The following is an 18,205-nucleotide window of genomic DNA, read 5'->3' as shown; positions in this document are numbered from 1 at the left end:
ACTTTAACTTAACATGTAGAAGAATTTTTGGGTAGGCGTTTGTAGTTAATTGACATCCAGCAAATCATCTCTTACTCATGAGGCAATCACTGAATTTGAAAATGACCAAAATAGATCTTTTCAAAGTCAGGAAAGGTTAGGGCCAGAGGACTATTTATTTTTTAATCAACAAAGGTAAAAAGCTTTTGTTTGGGGTTCTGAATTATATTCTGAGCTCACATGTATGTATTTGATTCATTATAGTCAATTCTAAGTTGACAATCAAGGATATCCTGCTATATCATAATGGAAAAGAATCCCCTGTGTACATTTCTGTATATCCCAGCATACTAGTATTCTGGTATGTCAGATGCACAGGAAAATGTAATGTTATCCTCTTTTAAGCGACTTCAAAAGCCTGGCCAGAAAGTGGTCATCTTATCACTAAAAAAATGAAGATAATAGTAGCTCATTAAAAAAAAAAGATAATCCTAAATGAAATAGTATCGGAAGTGAGTTAACCGATGTTTACAGAATGAGTGATCACGTTGTTTTAGTAAAAACAAACTGATTTATAGCAACAGTATGAAACAAAAATGAAGAGAACGTTCAGGAATTTCTTAGCTAAAATGACAAAATAAATTTATAAAAAGCACTTTAAACAAAACCTCTACTTTATAAGTATTCTACTTTTCTAAGTACACAAACATGTTTTACCTATCAGTTGCTGAATTGTTCCCTTTTCACAAAGATCACTGTTTATAGTCTCATCCTCAAGGTAGACCATGGCTCTCAAGAGTCTTAAACTGTAACGCATCTGGGCAAACTTGTTGCCACGGCCACCTGTACCATGAAAACTATTACCATGGCTAAAGAAGGAATCTGTGGAGAAATATTAGTAATTTAATACTTTACATCAAGAAATTTAAAGCATAAAACATTTCAAATAAAACAATATATCAGATACCTTATATATCTACCCTTAAGTTTAAACAGATGTTAAAATTTTGTCATACTTGCTTTAGTTTTTTTTTTTAGAGGAATAGATGTTATCTTTCCCCCTTCTCCTCCTATTCCCAGAATAGAAATATGCTTTAAAATTTTACTCAGATGTGTCATATTGTGTGTCTCTCTTGTAACTTGCTACTATTACTCAACATTGTTTTTTAAAGTATTTACATTGTCACAAGCAGATCTAAATCATTTAATTGCTTTTACCATTCATTTTATCTGTTTTAGAGAGAGAGAGTGGGGGATGTGCAAAGGGAGAGGAAGAGAGAATCTTAAGCAGGTTTCACACCCAGCATGGAGCCTGATGTGGGGGCATAGTCTCACAACCCTGAGATCATGACCTGAGCCAAAATCAAAAATCTAATGCTTAACTGACTGAGCCACCCAGGTGCCCCTTGGCAATCATTTTATAAATAAATCACAGTTTATCCATTCACTAGTACAAACTCCTATAATGAACATTCTGGTACAATGAACTTTCTGGTTCATGTCCTCTTATTCCCACTGAGAAAGGTTTTGCCATGTGACACCAGAATCATATAGGGTTTACCCACCTTGAATTTTACTAAAGTTCGTAAACTGCTTCCCAAAGTGGTTATATAGATACAATATACAAGACTAATAGATTTTCCCAGTCTGTTAAATGGGAAATGACAGTTCATTATTATCTTAATTTGTGTTTCTCTGATTACCAATAAGGTTGAACATCTTTTAATGTTATTTTTATATTTGAAATTTTGTGACTTGGCAGTTTCTATTCTTTGTCTACTTCTTTACAGAGTTATTTTCTTTCTGAGTTCATGAGCCTGGATTCTAATCCTTTATTAGTCACAGGGGTGGAAAATGTATTCTCTCAATTTGTGGATTGTTATTTTATTCAGATTTAGTCATACAGCTTTTCTGAATTTTACATTATTAAATGCATTAATCTTCTGTATAGTTTAAGTTCTTCTGGTTTTAAAGTCTTTTCTTAACCTGTTATCATAAAGATATTTTCCCATGTTTTCTTCTAAGATTTTTACAGTTTAACTTTTCATATTTAGGGATTTAATTCATTTTGCACTTCATTTTTTTTTTAACAAGGTGAAAGAACCTAATTTTTATTTTCACTGAAGGCAGTATCATCTTTGTTAATGCCAACCTTCCATATAGTCTATTCCATTGGTCTATTTCTTGTCTAGTACCATACAGTTTAAATTATTATAGCTTTATGGTAGGTCTTGATAAACAGCAAGGCAAGTTCTCCTTTCTTGTTTACAATAATATGCATTCTTTAAAAGGTTCTTTATGTTTAAAGCTAAAAAAAATTTCAAAAGTATTGTTCTGAGTATTGTGAATGGGTTAAAAATGTAGGTTCTGGAGCTAGACTGCCTATACTAAATCTTGGATCTGACACTTCCTGTGTGACCAAGAACGTGTTATTTAACTTTTCTGATTGAGTTCTACCCATCTGACCAACAGGGAAATAGTACCTTCAACCCCTGGATTTGTTGTGAGGACTAAATGAGTTAATACTTGGAAGGTGTTTAAGGCCTACCACACAGTAGGTACTCGATAACTGTTAGCTATCAGTCTTCCCCATGTTAGGCAGCATTTCCGCTTTTGCTTTATAGTCTTTTGTAAACACAAATGATATAAAGGATAGACAGAATAATTGTTTTATTTAATGCATAGAAATTTAACAAGAAGTATTTCTTATTTCCTTCCTAAGAATGATGAGCATTGAAATAAAATATTTGTACAAATTGGTACATTTGGTAGACTACCTATGGAATCATTACTTATGGCTGGGGATTTTAAGCTCCATGAAGATAGGGATTTTATTTATTCATTTTTTTTTAAAGATTTTTATTTATGTATTCGACAGAGAAAGAGACAGACAGCAAGAGAGGGAACACAAGCAGGGGGAGCGGGAGAGGAAGAAGCAGGCTCACAGTGGAGGAGCCCGATGTGGGGCTCGATCCCATGACGCTGGGATCACGCCCTGAGCCGAAGGCAGACGCTTAACCGCTGTGCCACCCAGGTGCCGCGGGATTTTATTTATTTTGAATATAAATGTATCTTTAGCAGCTAAAACAATATCTAGTACCTAGTAGGCATTTGACAAATATTTGTTGAATGAATAATTAAAATATTTCCAGGACTTAGTATAATTGTTGGATTAGCCTAATGATACAAAAATTTAAATCAGGTTATATGAATGATTTCTTTTACTGAGAGGTATGTATCAATTATAGTTATGATATTTACTAATGTGTCTGACTTTAAGTGAAATCTCAGATTTTTTTCTTTAAAACAACATGTAAATACATGAAAATCACAGGAAACCAGATCTATATTTTTATTTCTCCTTTAATTAATTTTATTTTTTCTGTGCATATATTGAGCATTTAATTGAAATATGTAAATTAGAATTTTGACAGGTATAACTCACCTTCAGTCTCACACCATTCTAGAAATGCAAGGACTCGAGAATTTCCCTGACACAACATATACTCTTCTGTTAATAAAGGAGCCACTGATGACAAAGTGGCAATTGCATGCAGTTGTAATTCTTCATACTGTGCTGCAGACCATTCAATTATTTTGTTTTTCTCAGGCTTTTTAACATAGGTAAACAAAGCCAAGGTAACTTTGCCGTCAATTAATAGCTATGAGGAAGGGCAAAAAGTACTTTGTTAGAAACATAAGTAAAACGATTTTATTTAATCTAAGAAAATTAAAGATTTCCAATGTGATGTTTTATTCAGATCATTTTTAAAAAATTTCCTTCCTAAAGATCCCAACCTACATTAAGTACCAAAACCAAAACAAAACCAAAACAAAACCAAAAAACAAGCAGTTGGCTATGATCCCCTTATCGCGGATATGCATTCTCTAGCTAACAATAATATAAATAAGTGTTAATTTTTTTTGTCTATGCTTATATATGTAATTTAACTCCTGCTTATGATCAACCACAAAAGCAGAAAATTTGGGGCAAATAAACTGCTGGCATTTCTCTCTTCCCTTCATTTTTTTGAAAAAGAAACATTTCACAGACTCAACTGTATACTATAAAAATATCAATTTTTCCAAAATGACGACTATGGCTAATTTTTAAGTACTTGCAACAGAAATTATACAAATATTCTAATCAACCAATGCCACTCAGATCACAAGCCATATTTATAACTACATGCCTAGAATTTTAAAATTGTACTGAATCCATGATTTCAATAAAATAGAAAAATGCATAGCTATTATGACAATGTAGTTAATATTATGGCTGATTCTGAATGATGCTTATATATGGTTCATGAGATAGCAACACATGGGCTATATTCTAGTAAATTTTCTTTTTCATTTGGCATTATTTTATAAAGACTTTTCACAATAACATCTATAAACTTTTCTAAATTTTCTACCAGTCCACAGGGAATGAACACAAGATTTAGAATTGAGAAAGCAGGAATAAGAACAGCAGCTGGTTCTAGCACTACTATAAATGTTAAGTGGATAACGTTTTCAAAATACTCCATGAACTACAAATAAGAGTACACATATTCATTATCACTACAATTACTGGGCCACAAACATATGACATAAAAAAAATTAGTTGATTCCACCGCTTACGTAGTGCTTTAAGAAGCTCACCATAGTCTTTACGCCCTTTGACTCTATTGTCAACTAAACGTGGTTTATAAACTGTAGTGTACATTTTGTCTCCATAGAGATTTTAATAGTTATATAATACTTTACTAATAAAACCATATTTTATGGAATGATATTCTATTTGGCATTTCAGAAAATACATTTAGATTCTATAGAGTATATATTTTTGATGTAAATAATAAAGTTACAACTGTAAAGACAATTTTTTCCTTCTCTGAGCATATTTTAGTGTGTATATAGGTGTGTGTTCCTCAGAGTGGTATTACCAAAAAAATTCTGAGCTCTTTTAATCCTCACAATAACTCGATGAGATAGGTGTTATCCCAATTTTGAAATTAAGATATCTGGGATTGGGGTGCCTGGGTGGCTCAGTTGGTTAAGCATTTGCCTTCAGCTCAGGTCATGATCCCAGGATCCTGGGATGGAGCCCGGCCTCGGGCTCGTTGCTCAGTGGGGAGCCTACTTCTCCCTCTCCCTCTGCCTGCTGGTACCCCTGCTTGTGCTTTCTCAAATAAATAAATAAAATCTTAAAAAAAAAAGATATCTGGGATTTACAGAAACTAAACAGCTTATTCAGGATCGCAGTGCTGAAAAATGACAGCACTGCATTCCGCCCCACTAAAGCCTTAACCACAATATGGTCAGAGGTAGACTATTAGGCTGGATGGGCCTATATGGATTTTCTTTCATTTTATGTTTTCTTATTCAGTAGATCTAAATACATAAATAAATCTCTAAGGTTCTCCTGCCTTTTTTGGTTTATGTGATTTAAGTTTGGTAAATTCACTGTTTATTAATAGATAAGCAAAAGAAATTTTGAGAAGATGAAATTCTGGCCAATAAGAGTTACTTTCTATGATAAACATATGGGTTGATGAAAGATTTGCAGTCATGACTTTAAAAAAAATTATACTACAAAGTAAGACACTTTAGCTTTTATTTTGGTTATTTTTTACCTGTATAGTAGGTAAATCTTTACATAAGATCACAATTATATTGAATAGCAATTTCTTCAATTCAAAATCTTCATAGGAATTAGAAAGCTTAAGACCTTTTACCAAAGGATTTTGACTTTTAACTGTGAGGGGAAAAAAAAAGAAAGTAAAAGCTAAAATAATATATAAGACTCATCAAGATTTATTATAGGTTAAAAGTTTTATGGTTTTTACCTTCATTAAAGGTTGCAAATAGTATCAAATCCTTGGTAAAGCCACATTCCTAATATAAATACACAGAAAATGATTTAATTAGATGGAAATTACAGATGCCTATATTTACCTAATATTTAATTATCTTTATCAGATTCTCCTTGTCATTCATTTGAATTCATGAAGTACTAATAATAGAAAGGGATGAAAGCAAGAAACGTATAGCCAGATAAACTTGTAATTTATTTAATATAAATTTAACTTCTGTTGGTTCTAAGAAATATTTTTACATTATTCTATGAATATTTTATAAAATGATGTTTAAAATTTGGTAATTATCCAAATGTATTAAAACTACAAATTACTTATCTAATTCATTATCTATAACTTTAAATGACAAAATAAGGGTGAAAGAGTTATTTTTGACAGCTTCTCTTCTTAAAAAACCCCCTTCCCACCTCAACCCCAACCACTCTCATTAAGCGACAGGTTTTGTCAAGAGATAACAGTTCCTACTTAATGTGAAAAGCCCTGAAGAATAACCAGAATCGCAAACATTCCAGCATGAGAGAACCCATTCCTGCCAGAGACATCTTAGTTGGACTTTGTAATTAGGGGAGGTTTACAGCAGCAAATCCCTTAGGCTTTTGAGCTCGCAGTGTTACAGTGCTACTGCTTTAGGATCCATACGGCTTCTTTAAATATGGAGATGTTATTGGACTCATAAAAATTCACCTGAATGTTTGCAAGGATGCTAATGAGAATTTATTAACTAAGCAGGGGGCTTCCAAAGAAACATATGGGTTAACCCACACATTGCAGCCTTGACTAGAAAGCTAGGCAGGATTATTGCCCCCATTTACATATTATAAATTCTGTGATTGTTCTTTGTTGGGATCATTTGATAACCACTGATATGGGGTTGAGGGCTTCATTCCCAAATTTCCTTTCAATACAACTTAGTAAGTTTGTGGCTATGTGAATATCTTTGCCAAAGATCTCTACTCCGGGATGTCAATCATTCAGTGATTTTTACATTATAAGATGTGGGGAGACTCAGCTTCTGGGATGGCAGAGTAGCTCCTATAAGAAAACTTCCTGCAGGTAACAATTACAAACTCTGAACAAAATATAAAAAGTTACTGGAGGGGAGTCAGAACTTTGAAGAAAGAGATGATACTGCATGAGTTTCCCTTTTTTAAACAATGGCTTTTAGACTGAGGCCAGGCCCTAGTCCACACCTTGTGTGGATGCTACAACTCAGGGTAAAGCTGTTATCTCCATGGTTTGAACACTCAGAGGGTAGAGGTAATCTCAGGGCAACTATTGCTACTGGAAAGTGAAGGGAGAAATCCCATAAAGGAGAGAGCCACAGAAAAGGAACTTCAACTTCTGTGTATAAACTCCCAAATCTCTGGCTAATGCCTGAATCATAATACAGCAGGGAATACTCAAGCATCCTAGGTAAGGTTAAAAGAAATGAACTGAGATTTGACCTGTCATTCACCATAGGGATGAGTAGCCAAACTAAATGCCTATTAATACAAAAGAATAAATACTTTGCAGAGGAGTACACCAGAGTCCATGGTAAAGATGCTCATAATAAACAGGAAGACAGGAACTCTCAGGAGAGAAATAGGAACTATAAAAAGGAAACAAAAATCTGAAAACTAAAAAAGACAACATCTGAAATAAAAATTCACTGGATCGGATTAACAAGAGAATGAAGATAACAGGGGGAAAAAGTCAGTGAATTTAGATATATAGACCAATACAAATTATTGAATCTAAAGAATAGAGAGAAAAATGATCGACAAAAGTGAACAGAGCCTCACGACAAACATACATGTAATCTGCATTACAGAAGAGGAGAGAGAGAATGGGGCTGATAAAATACTTGAAGAATAATGAACAGAAATGATCCAAATTTAGTCAATTTACATACTCAGGAAGCTCTATGAGTGACTCTCAAGCAGTATAAATACAAAGAAAATCATATCTTGGCACATAATAGTAAAACTGCTGAAAACCAAAGGTAGAATGAAATTCTTGAAAAACACCCAGAAAGCAAAGTGTTACATTGTCCATGGGGAAACAACTTGAAATAGCAAATACTTCTCATCAGAAACACTGGAGCCCAGGAGACAGTGGAATGATATCTTCAAAGTGCTAAAAGATAAAAATGTTCAACTTAGAATTCTATATTCTATGAACACAGACCTCAATTAAGCTGAATTAAAGATATTTTCAGATAAATGAAATTAAGAGAATTTGTTGCCAGCAGCCAGCAGATCTGCATCATAAGAAATGGGAAAGGAAATTCTTTAGGTGAAAGAGAAATAATGCCAGATATAAACTCATATCATCAGCAAGGAAAGAAATGCATCATAAATGGTAAATATGTAAGGAAATTATAAACTATGAAGAGAATCTCAAGTTTCCAAAAGGTTGCAAAGAACTGGCAGAACTACTGGTGACCATAATGACATTACAACATAATTTGCTATCTCAACAAAGTTCATAAATATTACAACATTGTTTAGGACTCCTTCCCCCATACCAACTACTTCCACCATTGAAATTAATGCAATTTGACTCATACTTACAATCATTGGTGCTCCAGGATTTTGAGCTATAATTGTAGTGATTACTAATATATCGTTTCTAAGCTGACGATCGTAATGACTAAAACCTCTCATAAACAGGGTTTTAAATACTTCCTTCAAAGCCCTAGAAAGTAAAATCAGATCTTTAAAACCGTATTTCCATGCAAATGCTACTGAAGTGTCTATCAACAAAATCCCCCTTTTTATATTATACTATTCATTTCAAAGTATTTCTGATCTTTTCTACATTTCCAAATCTGCATCTACATTGGATTCAAAGCTGTATCAGATAAGAATCCATCAATCCAAATCTATACCTACGGGCAAAATGACTGCTCTAAAATAAAGATTCATTCATATCATTTTCCTTTTTAAACTACTTAAAGGCTTTTCTTTGTTCTTAAGATTAAAAAGTCCTACCTCCTTACCAAGGCTGATCAAGCCTTTCATATTATGGTCCTAGCTAACACTGCTAGCTTCATCTCTCACTATTCTATTTTCTCCTCTCAATATATTGAGTATCTTCCAGTTTTTTTATTTAGCTAAGTTCTATTTTCACTCCTGTTCCCCTGTCTAGGTTGCTCTCTGAATGTAAAACTCTTCTGTGTCGCCAGTTTGTACTTACCATTCAGATACCAAATTAGGGTTCATCAGAAAGTATCTATTAACTCTCCAAGTCTGGGTCAGGTTCCACGGGCATTTGTTTTGGTTTGGGCATTTGTTGCTTTGTTTCCTAGCACTCACTTGCCCTTCTTTTTTTTTTAAGATTTTATTTTTTTTTAAGTAATCTCTACACCCAGTGTGGGGCTTTAACTCACAACCCCGAGATCAAGAGTCACATGCTCTACTGACTGAGCCAGCCAAGCACCCCTTACTTGCCCTTCTTATGATAACAGTATCCTTATTTTTATTTAGGCATTTACTCTTTTGGTCTTGCAAAGGTGCCTTCAGCTTCCTTTTAACCAGAGCATTTCTCTGTCACTAGTAATTCATTCTGGAATGGCATATGGCCAACCCAGACCACTCAGGACCAACAGGGACTCAATTCAAAGAATTTTCTTTGGACTTTCAGAAGAGCAAGTCTTCTCTTCTGCTTGATTTGGGGTTGTGATTATGTGAACCTAAGCTTCTTATGTCTCACCATGTGGAGCTTTAGAATAAAGCCAACACCGTGGAAAACTGTATAGGGATGATGAAGGCCCACGTCCTGTTATTTACTGAGCACATGAAACCAGTTTTATCCTTGACCTTGTTTATATAAGCCCATAAGTATCCTCTGTGGTTTAAATCAGTTGGGTTGGGTGTGCTGAATCACACTCTTCTAGAGAACATGTAGCACCTGTCATATCTCTTTCATAGCATTTAGTTGCCTGTTTACTTGTCCATCTCCCAACATAATGCAAATTCCATGAAAGCAGAGATCATGTCTGCATTGTCTTCATTTGTATTTCTACGGCCTATTACTGAAGTTGGCACAGAGCAGACAATAATTATTTGATGAATAAGTAACTTAAAGGCTCACTTATATTTTATTGCTAATGCTTACTGCAATATCCAGAAGAGGGTATTTAAAAATAGGTTTATTGAATGAACAAATGAAGTACTGCTTTTAAATGTCTAATTTATTTTATACTTATTCAAAGACATAATTTAGTTTTGTTAACAAGCTACTTTAAAAGCTCTCCAATAGAAAAAAAAATGGCTTGCTATTGCACAGATGCATTTATACCACAACATAAAAATGATGTCCTGAAACATAGTCATTACATGACTCAAAAGCCTAATTGAACACAAATTCAAACAAAGATGTTAGTTATGTTACTGGCTATCATTTTAAGGTTAAAAAACATTCCTATTTAATCCCTTACTTACAGCAAACATTCCAAGTTACTAAGCTGTTGTATGATTTCTTCTTTCGGAGATTTTTCCAATAAATTCCAAAGTATTTCTGATGAACGAAACAGAAGCTGTCCAGAGGGATCCGGGTCATTGAGGTGAGCGCAGATTCCACTGGCTGCTTGTGCTTTCATCATTAAAGTGCAATTAACTTCTGAAAATAAATTTAAAAATTATTTATGTTGTACAGTCTTTACACCATTGGATAGAAACAAAAATCACTGACAATGAAGTATTTAAATTTAATAATATTTTTAATAATATACAAACCAGAAGTTGAGAGATGTTGCAGAGCTTTAAGTACCCAAAGTTTCTCAACAAGTTGATTTTCAAGTAAGGCCAATGACTGGACCATTGTTTTTGCCAATCCTCCAACCTCAGCCATCTTAATCTTGTATGATGAACTTGCTTGCTGGTAACCTAACAACAATTAGTTAATAAATTTATACAGTTAACACACATAGTAATCTATGTTCAGACAACGGAATGAGTAATATTATTAAACAACAGCAATAACAACTTTAAAAAAAAGTGTATGGCATTTTTAAATGGTACAGCACAGGGATAGGAACAATTTTTCTATAAAAGGCCAGGTAATGAGTCAACTTTTAAATTTATTATTATATCATATTTAGTAATATATTTATTAATAATTATTATTATATACTCTTAATATATATTAAATCATCAAATTTAATATAGAGGAGTCATCATAAACATTTTCCAAGAAGCGTGACTCATCAAGACCCCTGACTCAAAAGCGTAAGTGACTTAATGGAGACACCTATTGATTCTGGAAGCCTGAGAAGACAGGTGCACCTGACGACAATCCTCATTAAAAACCACAGGCCCCAAGCAAAGACAAGCCTCACTCTTCTTTCCTTTCTGAGGCTTCTGGATGCTCTGTCCATATCTGCATTCTCTCTATGTCTTCAGTAAATTCTGCTATCACTTTCACTTGGCTTGTGTTTGATTCCTATCCTGCACAGAGCCAAGGACCCTTTTGGTTGGTCCTGTGGGAACCCTTCTGGGTCCTCGGACCTAGCCAGCTTGCATCAATCCCACTGTGTCTTTCCAAGTTCAAAGAGAATGAGAAAGAATATTATTTTACAGACATAAGTTATTACTAAAAGACCACTGAAAACTTCACCTGTAATATGCTTCTTTGGTGGTTCTGCATGATAAAAGTCAACAATACACTTACAAATTTGTATCCTCAATTCAGAATTTGGTATTTTCATTAATTCACCTGCCAGAAAGAGAAATGAATGCTATTTAATAACACTGTCATGTTTAGTTGCAAGTTTAAATGTGTTAATAATACTATTAAAAATATCCTCACTAGAAGTTCATACTGGACCATGTAATTTTCTACATGCACACATGCATATCTGAAATATCTTGGATCTATCCCTACAACATTTGGCCCCTCAATCAACTCAGCCTCTCCTTCCCAGGAAGAAAAGAATGGTGGTTAATAACAAATGCTGGAACCAGACTGTTTAAGATTAAATACTGGCTCTGCCACTTACTACCTATGTAAACTTGTGTCTTACAATAAAATGTATAACAATAGTTACTACTTTAAAAATTGCTGCGGGAATTAATATGAAAAAAAGCTGAGAATAGTGTCTGGCATATAGTAAGTTACTATTGTTATTCTGGCAAGATATGGGTTAGCATTTTTCTCTTTACCTAGAGAATCAGTAATTTGTTGCCTCTAATAATGCATACTTTGCGTAGAGAAGTTCCAAGTGAGCTCTGCTTTTCAATTTGCTGACTGGAAAACAGCAAGTTTCTAGGCAATCTTTGCCCTACATATAATAGTTTCATGTTCAAGTTATCTTGGTGGAGATGAAGGATTGGAAGGTTCCTTTTCAGGCATATCTAAATCACTTCTGAACTGGCTTCAGCCTATACTTCAAACTGGATTATTCTTGCTCTGATGAATTACAAGTTATGATCCCTAAGAGAATCTGAAAATGATCTGTGGGATTCTGGAAATGTCCCATGTCCTCTGCATGCCTGGGACAACTGGAGTTGGGAGAATCAGCTTCAGGGTTGAACCAGATGTGGGTGGATTCTGTGAGGGAAACATAATGAAGTGTTCCTGAAACTCCTGTTTTGCATTAGGACTTGCATAATGTTCACCTCTGGAAATGATCAGTGAGTGGGGATCCAAATGGACAGAAGGAGGAAGCAAACAGAAAATCCTCACCCCTGTTTTAGGAGAATCTATCTGCAAAAGATACCACTAAAAAAAAGAAGACTGTTTCAACATGATTCCCTTAATTTTTTTTTTTTTCCGAACACTTCCTTTGATGTTGAAAATCACTATGTTTTGGAAAAATTTAGTCAACAGGAACAACTAAAGTTTTCCAACAAAACAAATGTTCAAGTTTATGGGAAGTTCTAAGGTTTCTCATCTCTACACGTTTAATTTGTGTAAGTTTAGATCATTTTCAGTTTCCTGTTTTATAACCCAGGACATAGTACCAACTTTTTCCCTCATACATTTCCAAAATCCTACTCTTGAATCAGAAATAGCTATCACTTAAGAGAAAAAGTAATATGATTTACTACTACATAGTACAAACTGGAAGTTATTAGTAAAAATGAGCAGCTTTTGTTCAACCCTTTATAATCTATACAATTATTTTAGTTTAAATTAATGTTTCCAGCAATTAAAAAACAAGGGACAGAACAGTAGCACTTGCAGTCAATAATCAGTGAAGAGAGCTCATTTTAAGCTAAGAGTTCATACTTACTTCAAGTGTTCTAAGGCAGGCAAGCAGTTATTCAGCAAAGAGCAGACTGACACAGTAAAAGGAGCCATGTATTTATCATACAAATGCCTACCGACACTCTTAGAGACAACATTTAAAAATACTAAGCAGAGGCATTTTTAATGTAATCAACCAAACCTACAACTTTTATCTGTTAATATTATCATGTCCTCTTTAGGGTTGGCTTCCCCATGTAAATTTTGATGCTAGAGATTCACAGAATTAAAGCTTCCCGTTAGTTTCCAGCCCACTTGTTCCTTGCTGTCATCTTATCTAACTCCCTATGATTATTCAAATTTCCTTGACACCTTTATCCACTCTAGGCCATAATAATTTCCCCCAGAATATCTACTATTCAAGACTATGAAACTTATTTAGATATAAAAGGATTAATGTCTCACCATTTTATGATTTTTAAAATTTTAGATTATTGGATGAATAATTTGGATCTCACTGATTCTAGCAATTAATTAGATTCTAGGAATTATTAGAGTTTAATGTTGAAAACATTTTTGTGATTATTGAGAGGTACATATACTTCTCATTTATAAAAAAGTTAAATATTTCAACAAACTAAATAACATCAAAACAAATAAGCATCTGCCTGTCCTTCAATTAAGGAACACAGAATCTTGTTGGTATTAAAACGCCTCAGTGGAAAGCAATACAAAAATTATCATCAAGCACACTATGATTAATTCCCAACCAGAAACAAGAAAAGAACCTACATTTGGAGGGGAACTCTAAAACTCAGTGACTGAAACATTTCTTTCTTGTCAGTAGGGCCTGTCGTATGCTACACCCCTCTATCTTGAAGAAATCTTAACTTACCCAGAAGTGCGACTGAATTAGCAGTATCTTCGGCATATGTTATTTCATCTGATACTTTCTTTTTCAAAAATGGCAAGCTTCAGTAAAAATGAAGAATGCAGGAGTTATGTTTAATGAAGTCCTTAATTGAACCATCATTTGCAAAGTAGGGGAAAATCCTTTCTAAAGAATAAAATGAGGATAATATCCTATTCTGTAGCCCTGGGAGAATTGGCAACTACCAAAAAATTTTGTGTTTCTAACTAACTGATCAAATAGAAGATAGAATAGGTTTATGAAAATGAGGAGAGATGAACATAAAAGGCAAGGGTTAAGAAAGCCATCTTGCAACACTGTGTAAGTAAAAAAGTTAAGCATTTATATTAATTCTATAAAAATGTTAATAACAAATATTAATGATATTAGATTATATTTCACAGCTACTATAATCAAAGTTACTTGAAAATAATTTATATAAAAATCATAAAAGACAGGGCATTCAAACTTAGATCATTAGTCTAAATGTCAAAGGAGAAATAAAAGTTATTTCTTAAATAAAAAATATGAACTATTTTGGTATTTCATGAGTTCAAAATTTGAACCTCCTGTGCTTTATAAAAGTATAATATATCCTCTCTATAGGACTTTTAATTCATGTTTTTCAAGAAAAAAATTCAAGATATTTCAAGGGCAAGCTATGAAGAAAAGGACAATTTTATAAATGTCACAGAGGTTCATTTTTTAGTGTTCCTTAGAATTTTTCTTTTGAAACCAATAACTTATTACTTGTTATCCAGCTCATTGTTGGATCTCTAAAGTGAAGAAACTCTAAAATTACTTCTTCTTGTCCTCAAACTTTTTCCTTTTCTACCAAAGGAAACAATCTAAAAGATAAAGCACTAGGAGAGTTTCCCCCTCAAAACCTTATGAAAATAATATGCTTCTGATGTAGTGAGAAAACATACTACATAGAAGCCAAAACATAAAGGCTAGGTTTTATTTTTTATTTTCAATGTTTTTATCCCCCAAAAATGTCTTGAGATGGGGATCAAGTTGGGGTGAGGTGTGGAGAAATACAGGATGAAAGTAGAAATTAGGAAAGGAGAAAAAAATTAAATAATGTGAATAATTATTCAATATGAGGGAAAGTAAAGAGGGCAATTCAAAAGTCTGTCACTTTATGTAAGGAAACATTCAATCAGAGCTTTCACAGAAAACCAGTTCTTGGTGGAGCTCTTTACTGGCATTGCTCAAAGTAATGCATATAGACCTGGTTTTCTAGTACTTGCAGAGCCTTGAAATTTTGAATGATAACAATATAATCTCACATCAATATAATAATAATTTCCAATAGTACATAAAAGTTCCTTGAAAGCACCAGAGCAATAATTTATTTCTTTATTTTTCATAGTCTATATTAAAAATTAAGGCATGGTAAAGGCATTCAATAAATTATTTTTTATTTTGTTTAGATATCAAAAAAATTAAGGGTATATAGTTATAAAATTTTTAAATATTATTGCTACTGAGTCTAAAAGTAAGAGTTAAAACTACCATGTATACATAGTCCTAGTAATATTTTTGTATACTAAAAGAAACATGCTATTTAAAAAGTTAAATTGGTAGAAAGATTTAGAAGGTTAAATTAATGGAAAGGTTTATTCCTACTTTAAGAAATCTCCTCTACTGTGTTACATTGAAAGCTAAAAATTGATATTTTAATGTATATCTGGATTAGCTACTATGTGGCAGCAAAAAAGCTGAAGATATTACTAGTTCCCCCAAATGGTTGGAGAAACAATAATATGGAGGATAGGATATATTAATTTTATAATGCTGACCTCTAATTTATATTTTAAAAATTAAATTAATGTAATTTACATTTATATTAAAAAGTTTAAAATTAATTTTATAATGCTGACCTCTAATTTACATAAAACATATATACGAGAAATGATTGGTGACATTTTATTCTTCATTCAAAATTTAAAAAATCAATAAAACTTGACTCAGAACTTAATATATCTTGGAGAGTCAAATTTTCTAAAGAGAGAAAAAAAAACTAGACTGAAACTATTTAGCAGTGTTCATAAATTTTCTCAAAAATTCTCAAAAAAAATTCACAATTTCTTGCTTTCACCTCACATTTATTGTTCACTTGAGAACAACTTATTATGACAAAACATTTTAATATACTTACAGTTTAATCTCTTATGGCTAGCTACAGACTACAATAAAATTGACTACATTTGAAATATCAATTGGAATCAAGTGATCAAGTGAAATTTTCTGAGTTATCACTCTGCTATACCATACTGCATATCTTTGTAATACAAAATAAAACATAATAAAATACTGCATGTTAATGTAAAATAAAGTTAAAGAAAAACAACTTACCCACATAATTTTAGGATATTAAATGCAGATTCTATAAAGTGGGGCTGGTTTTCAATTTTTTCTGCACACAGATTCAAAATTTTAAATATTTGTGCTAAATCCCTTAGGGGCTTTAGTATTTTTAGTTAAGAAATAAAATTAAGATTAATATTTTATTAGCATATTCTTTATAGACGTCAGTCAAGAAAGTCTATAGAATTCCATCTATTTTTTTAAATGTGGTTGACAATGTTTTAATTGTACTAATTTTGAACTCTAAATAGGAAAACTTAGAACCATATTTTTTTCAGGAACATTATTTAATTTTTGTCTCAGTAACCTCTTATTCAAAATATTGTTTTCTCTTCTCACCATATCTTTAGAATTTGATTACTATTATACTGTGGATTCAGTTGATCAATAACTATTGGCAATAATAACACATTGAAAACGGTTAATGACTCACCTTTATCCTTCATCTTTCCCCCACTCACAAGCAAAACATACACTGGTTCAGAATAAACAACCCAAACCACCTTACTTTTCTTTATTTTATTAATGTTATTCAGATGTATTTTCTTGCTTTTAAGGTATAAGTTGAAATTTTATTTCATTTAAAACTAGTATAAAAAGCAAATTTTACCTCTTCTAAATCTTGAAGTAACAGCAAACTTTTATCTATTTAAAAAACCTAACTGGTNTGCTTTTAAGGTATAAGTTGAAATTTTATTTCATTTAAAACTAGTATAAAAAGCAAATTTTACCTCTTCTAATCTTGAAGTAACAGCAAACTTTTATCTATTTAAAAAACCTAACTGGTACAGGGGCGCCTGGGTGGCACGGCGGTTAAGCGTCTGCCTTCGGCTCAGGGCGTGATCCCGGCGTTATGGGATCGAGCCCCATATCAGGCTCCTCCGATATGAGCCTGCTTCTTCCTCTCCCACTCCCCCTGCTTGTGTTCCCTCTCTCGCTGGCTGTCTCTATCTCTGTCCCATAAATAAATAAAATCTTTTAAAAAAAAAAAACCTAACTGGTACAAAACAAATTTCACAGGTTTTCTTTTACAGCCAAGGAAACATGATACTTAAGACATACTTCTGTGGTTAAATCCTATCACTTCTAGTCTCTTTCTAGGAGCTTCTTAGGAAAAGATGGGAAAGCTAGCTATATTGGAAGTACAAACCTCTAACTACCTACAGAAGTGACCACGATACATCTCTAACTTATTTTTGCTTTATGTTTTTTCATATATAAAGCCAGCCTACGAAAGGTCTTCAGAAATAGAGCCATTTGGGGGCAACTGGGCGGCTCAGTCAGTTAACCAAGTCCAACTCTTCATCTCTATCTCAGGGTTGTGAGTTCAAGCCCTGGTGTGGAGCCTACTTAAAAAAAAAAAAAAGCCATTTGCCACCAACTCTCTAACATGAAGAAGAAAAAAATGATGGAGGTGTTGAGGTATCAGGGTCAGACAGGGAAAGAAATCACTTGCTAGTAGACTTTTTTGGCTGCCAGTAAATAATGCTCCATGTCCACAAGCCCTCAGATAACTGACGGACTCAACAAATCCATATAAAAGGAGGCTAAAATAAGGCAAGAAAATAATTAAAATGAAATTTTAAGGCACATTTCCCTGAATGATAGCCTTAAGATGTTTCAAATACTGAAACAAGCTAATAGAGACTTACATCTGTAGACAATTTTTGGAGGTTGTGGAGATCAATACTACTGAAGTGCTCTATGGACCATTGCTAGTTCTGAAATTCTGTTACCAGTCTGGGATAAGACGACTATAGAAAGTGAGAGTTTCCTGTGACAACTGTATTGCCTTCTGTAATAGCTAAGTTATATGCAAAGCTTATAACAATAACAACAACAACAACCCATAAACTGGTTCTTAAGCACAGACAGTTTTGAGTTGCACTGGTTTCCATATATTCTG

The 18,205-nt window shown here is 33.2% G+C and overlaps 1 protein-coding gene across 3 annotated transcripts in view; it reads right to left on the bottom strand.

The window, feature by feature from the left end:
- Positions 1 to 18,205, bottom strand: part of CFAP69 (cilia and flagella associated protein 69) — a 50,708-nt gene that overhangs the window by 19,754 nt on the left and 12,749 nt on the right. For 2 of the 3 annotated variants that reach the window (XM_011226202.3, XM_034667567.1), the window contains exons 4-13: positions 16,288 to 16,397; positions 13,912 to 13,988; positions 11,445 to 11,543; positions 10,565 to 10,714; positions 10,271 to 10,448; positions 8,399 to 8,522; positions 5,814 to 5,862; positions 5,601 to 5,722; positions 3,425 to 3,641; positions 697 to 861 (exon numbers count right to left, since the gene is read on the bottom strand). In XM_011226202.3, the coding sequence (XP_011224504.1) occupies positions 697 to 861; positions 3,425 to 3,641; positions 5,601 to 5,722; positions 5,814 to 5,862; positions 8,399 to 8,522; positions 10,271 to 10,448; positions 10,565 to 10,714; positions 11,445 to 11,543; positions 13,912 to 13,988; positions 16,288 to 16,397 (1,291 nt within the window). The remainder of the gene's footprint in view (positions 1 to 696; positions 862 to 3,424; positions 3,642 to 5,600; positions 5,723 to 5,813; positions 5,863 to 8,398; positions 8,523 to 10,270; positions 10,449 to 10,564; positions 10,715 to 11,444; positions 11,544 to 13,911; positions 13,989 to 16,287; positions 16,398 to 18,205) is intronic. The other variant, XM_034667571.1, reaches the window with a different exon arrangement.

This window comes from Ailuropoda melanoleuca, chromosome 1 (assembly GCF_002007445.2).
Source record: "Ailuropoda melanoleuca isolate Jingjing chromosome 1, ASM200744v2, whole genome shotgun sequence".
NCBI lineage: Eukaryota > Metazoa > Chordata > Mammalia > Carnivora > Ursidae > Ailuropoda > Ailuropoda melanoleuca.
The sequence above is the reverse complement of the archived record's forward strand: the minus strand, read 5'-3'. Positions and strand labels throughout refer to the sequence as shown.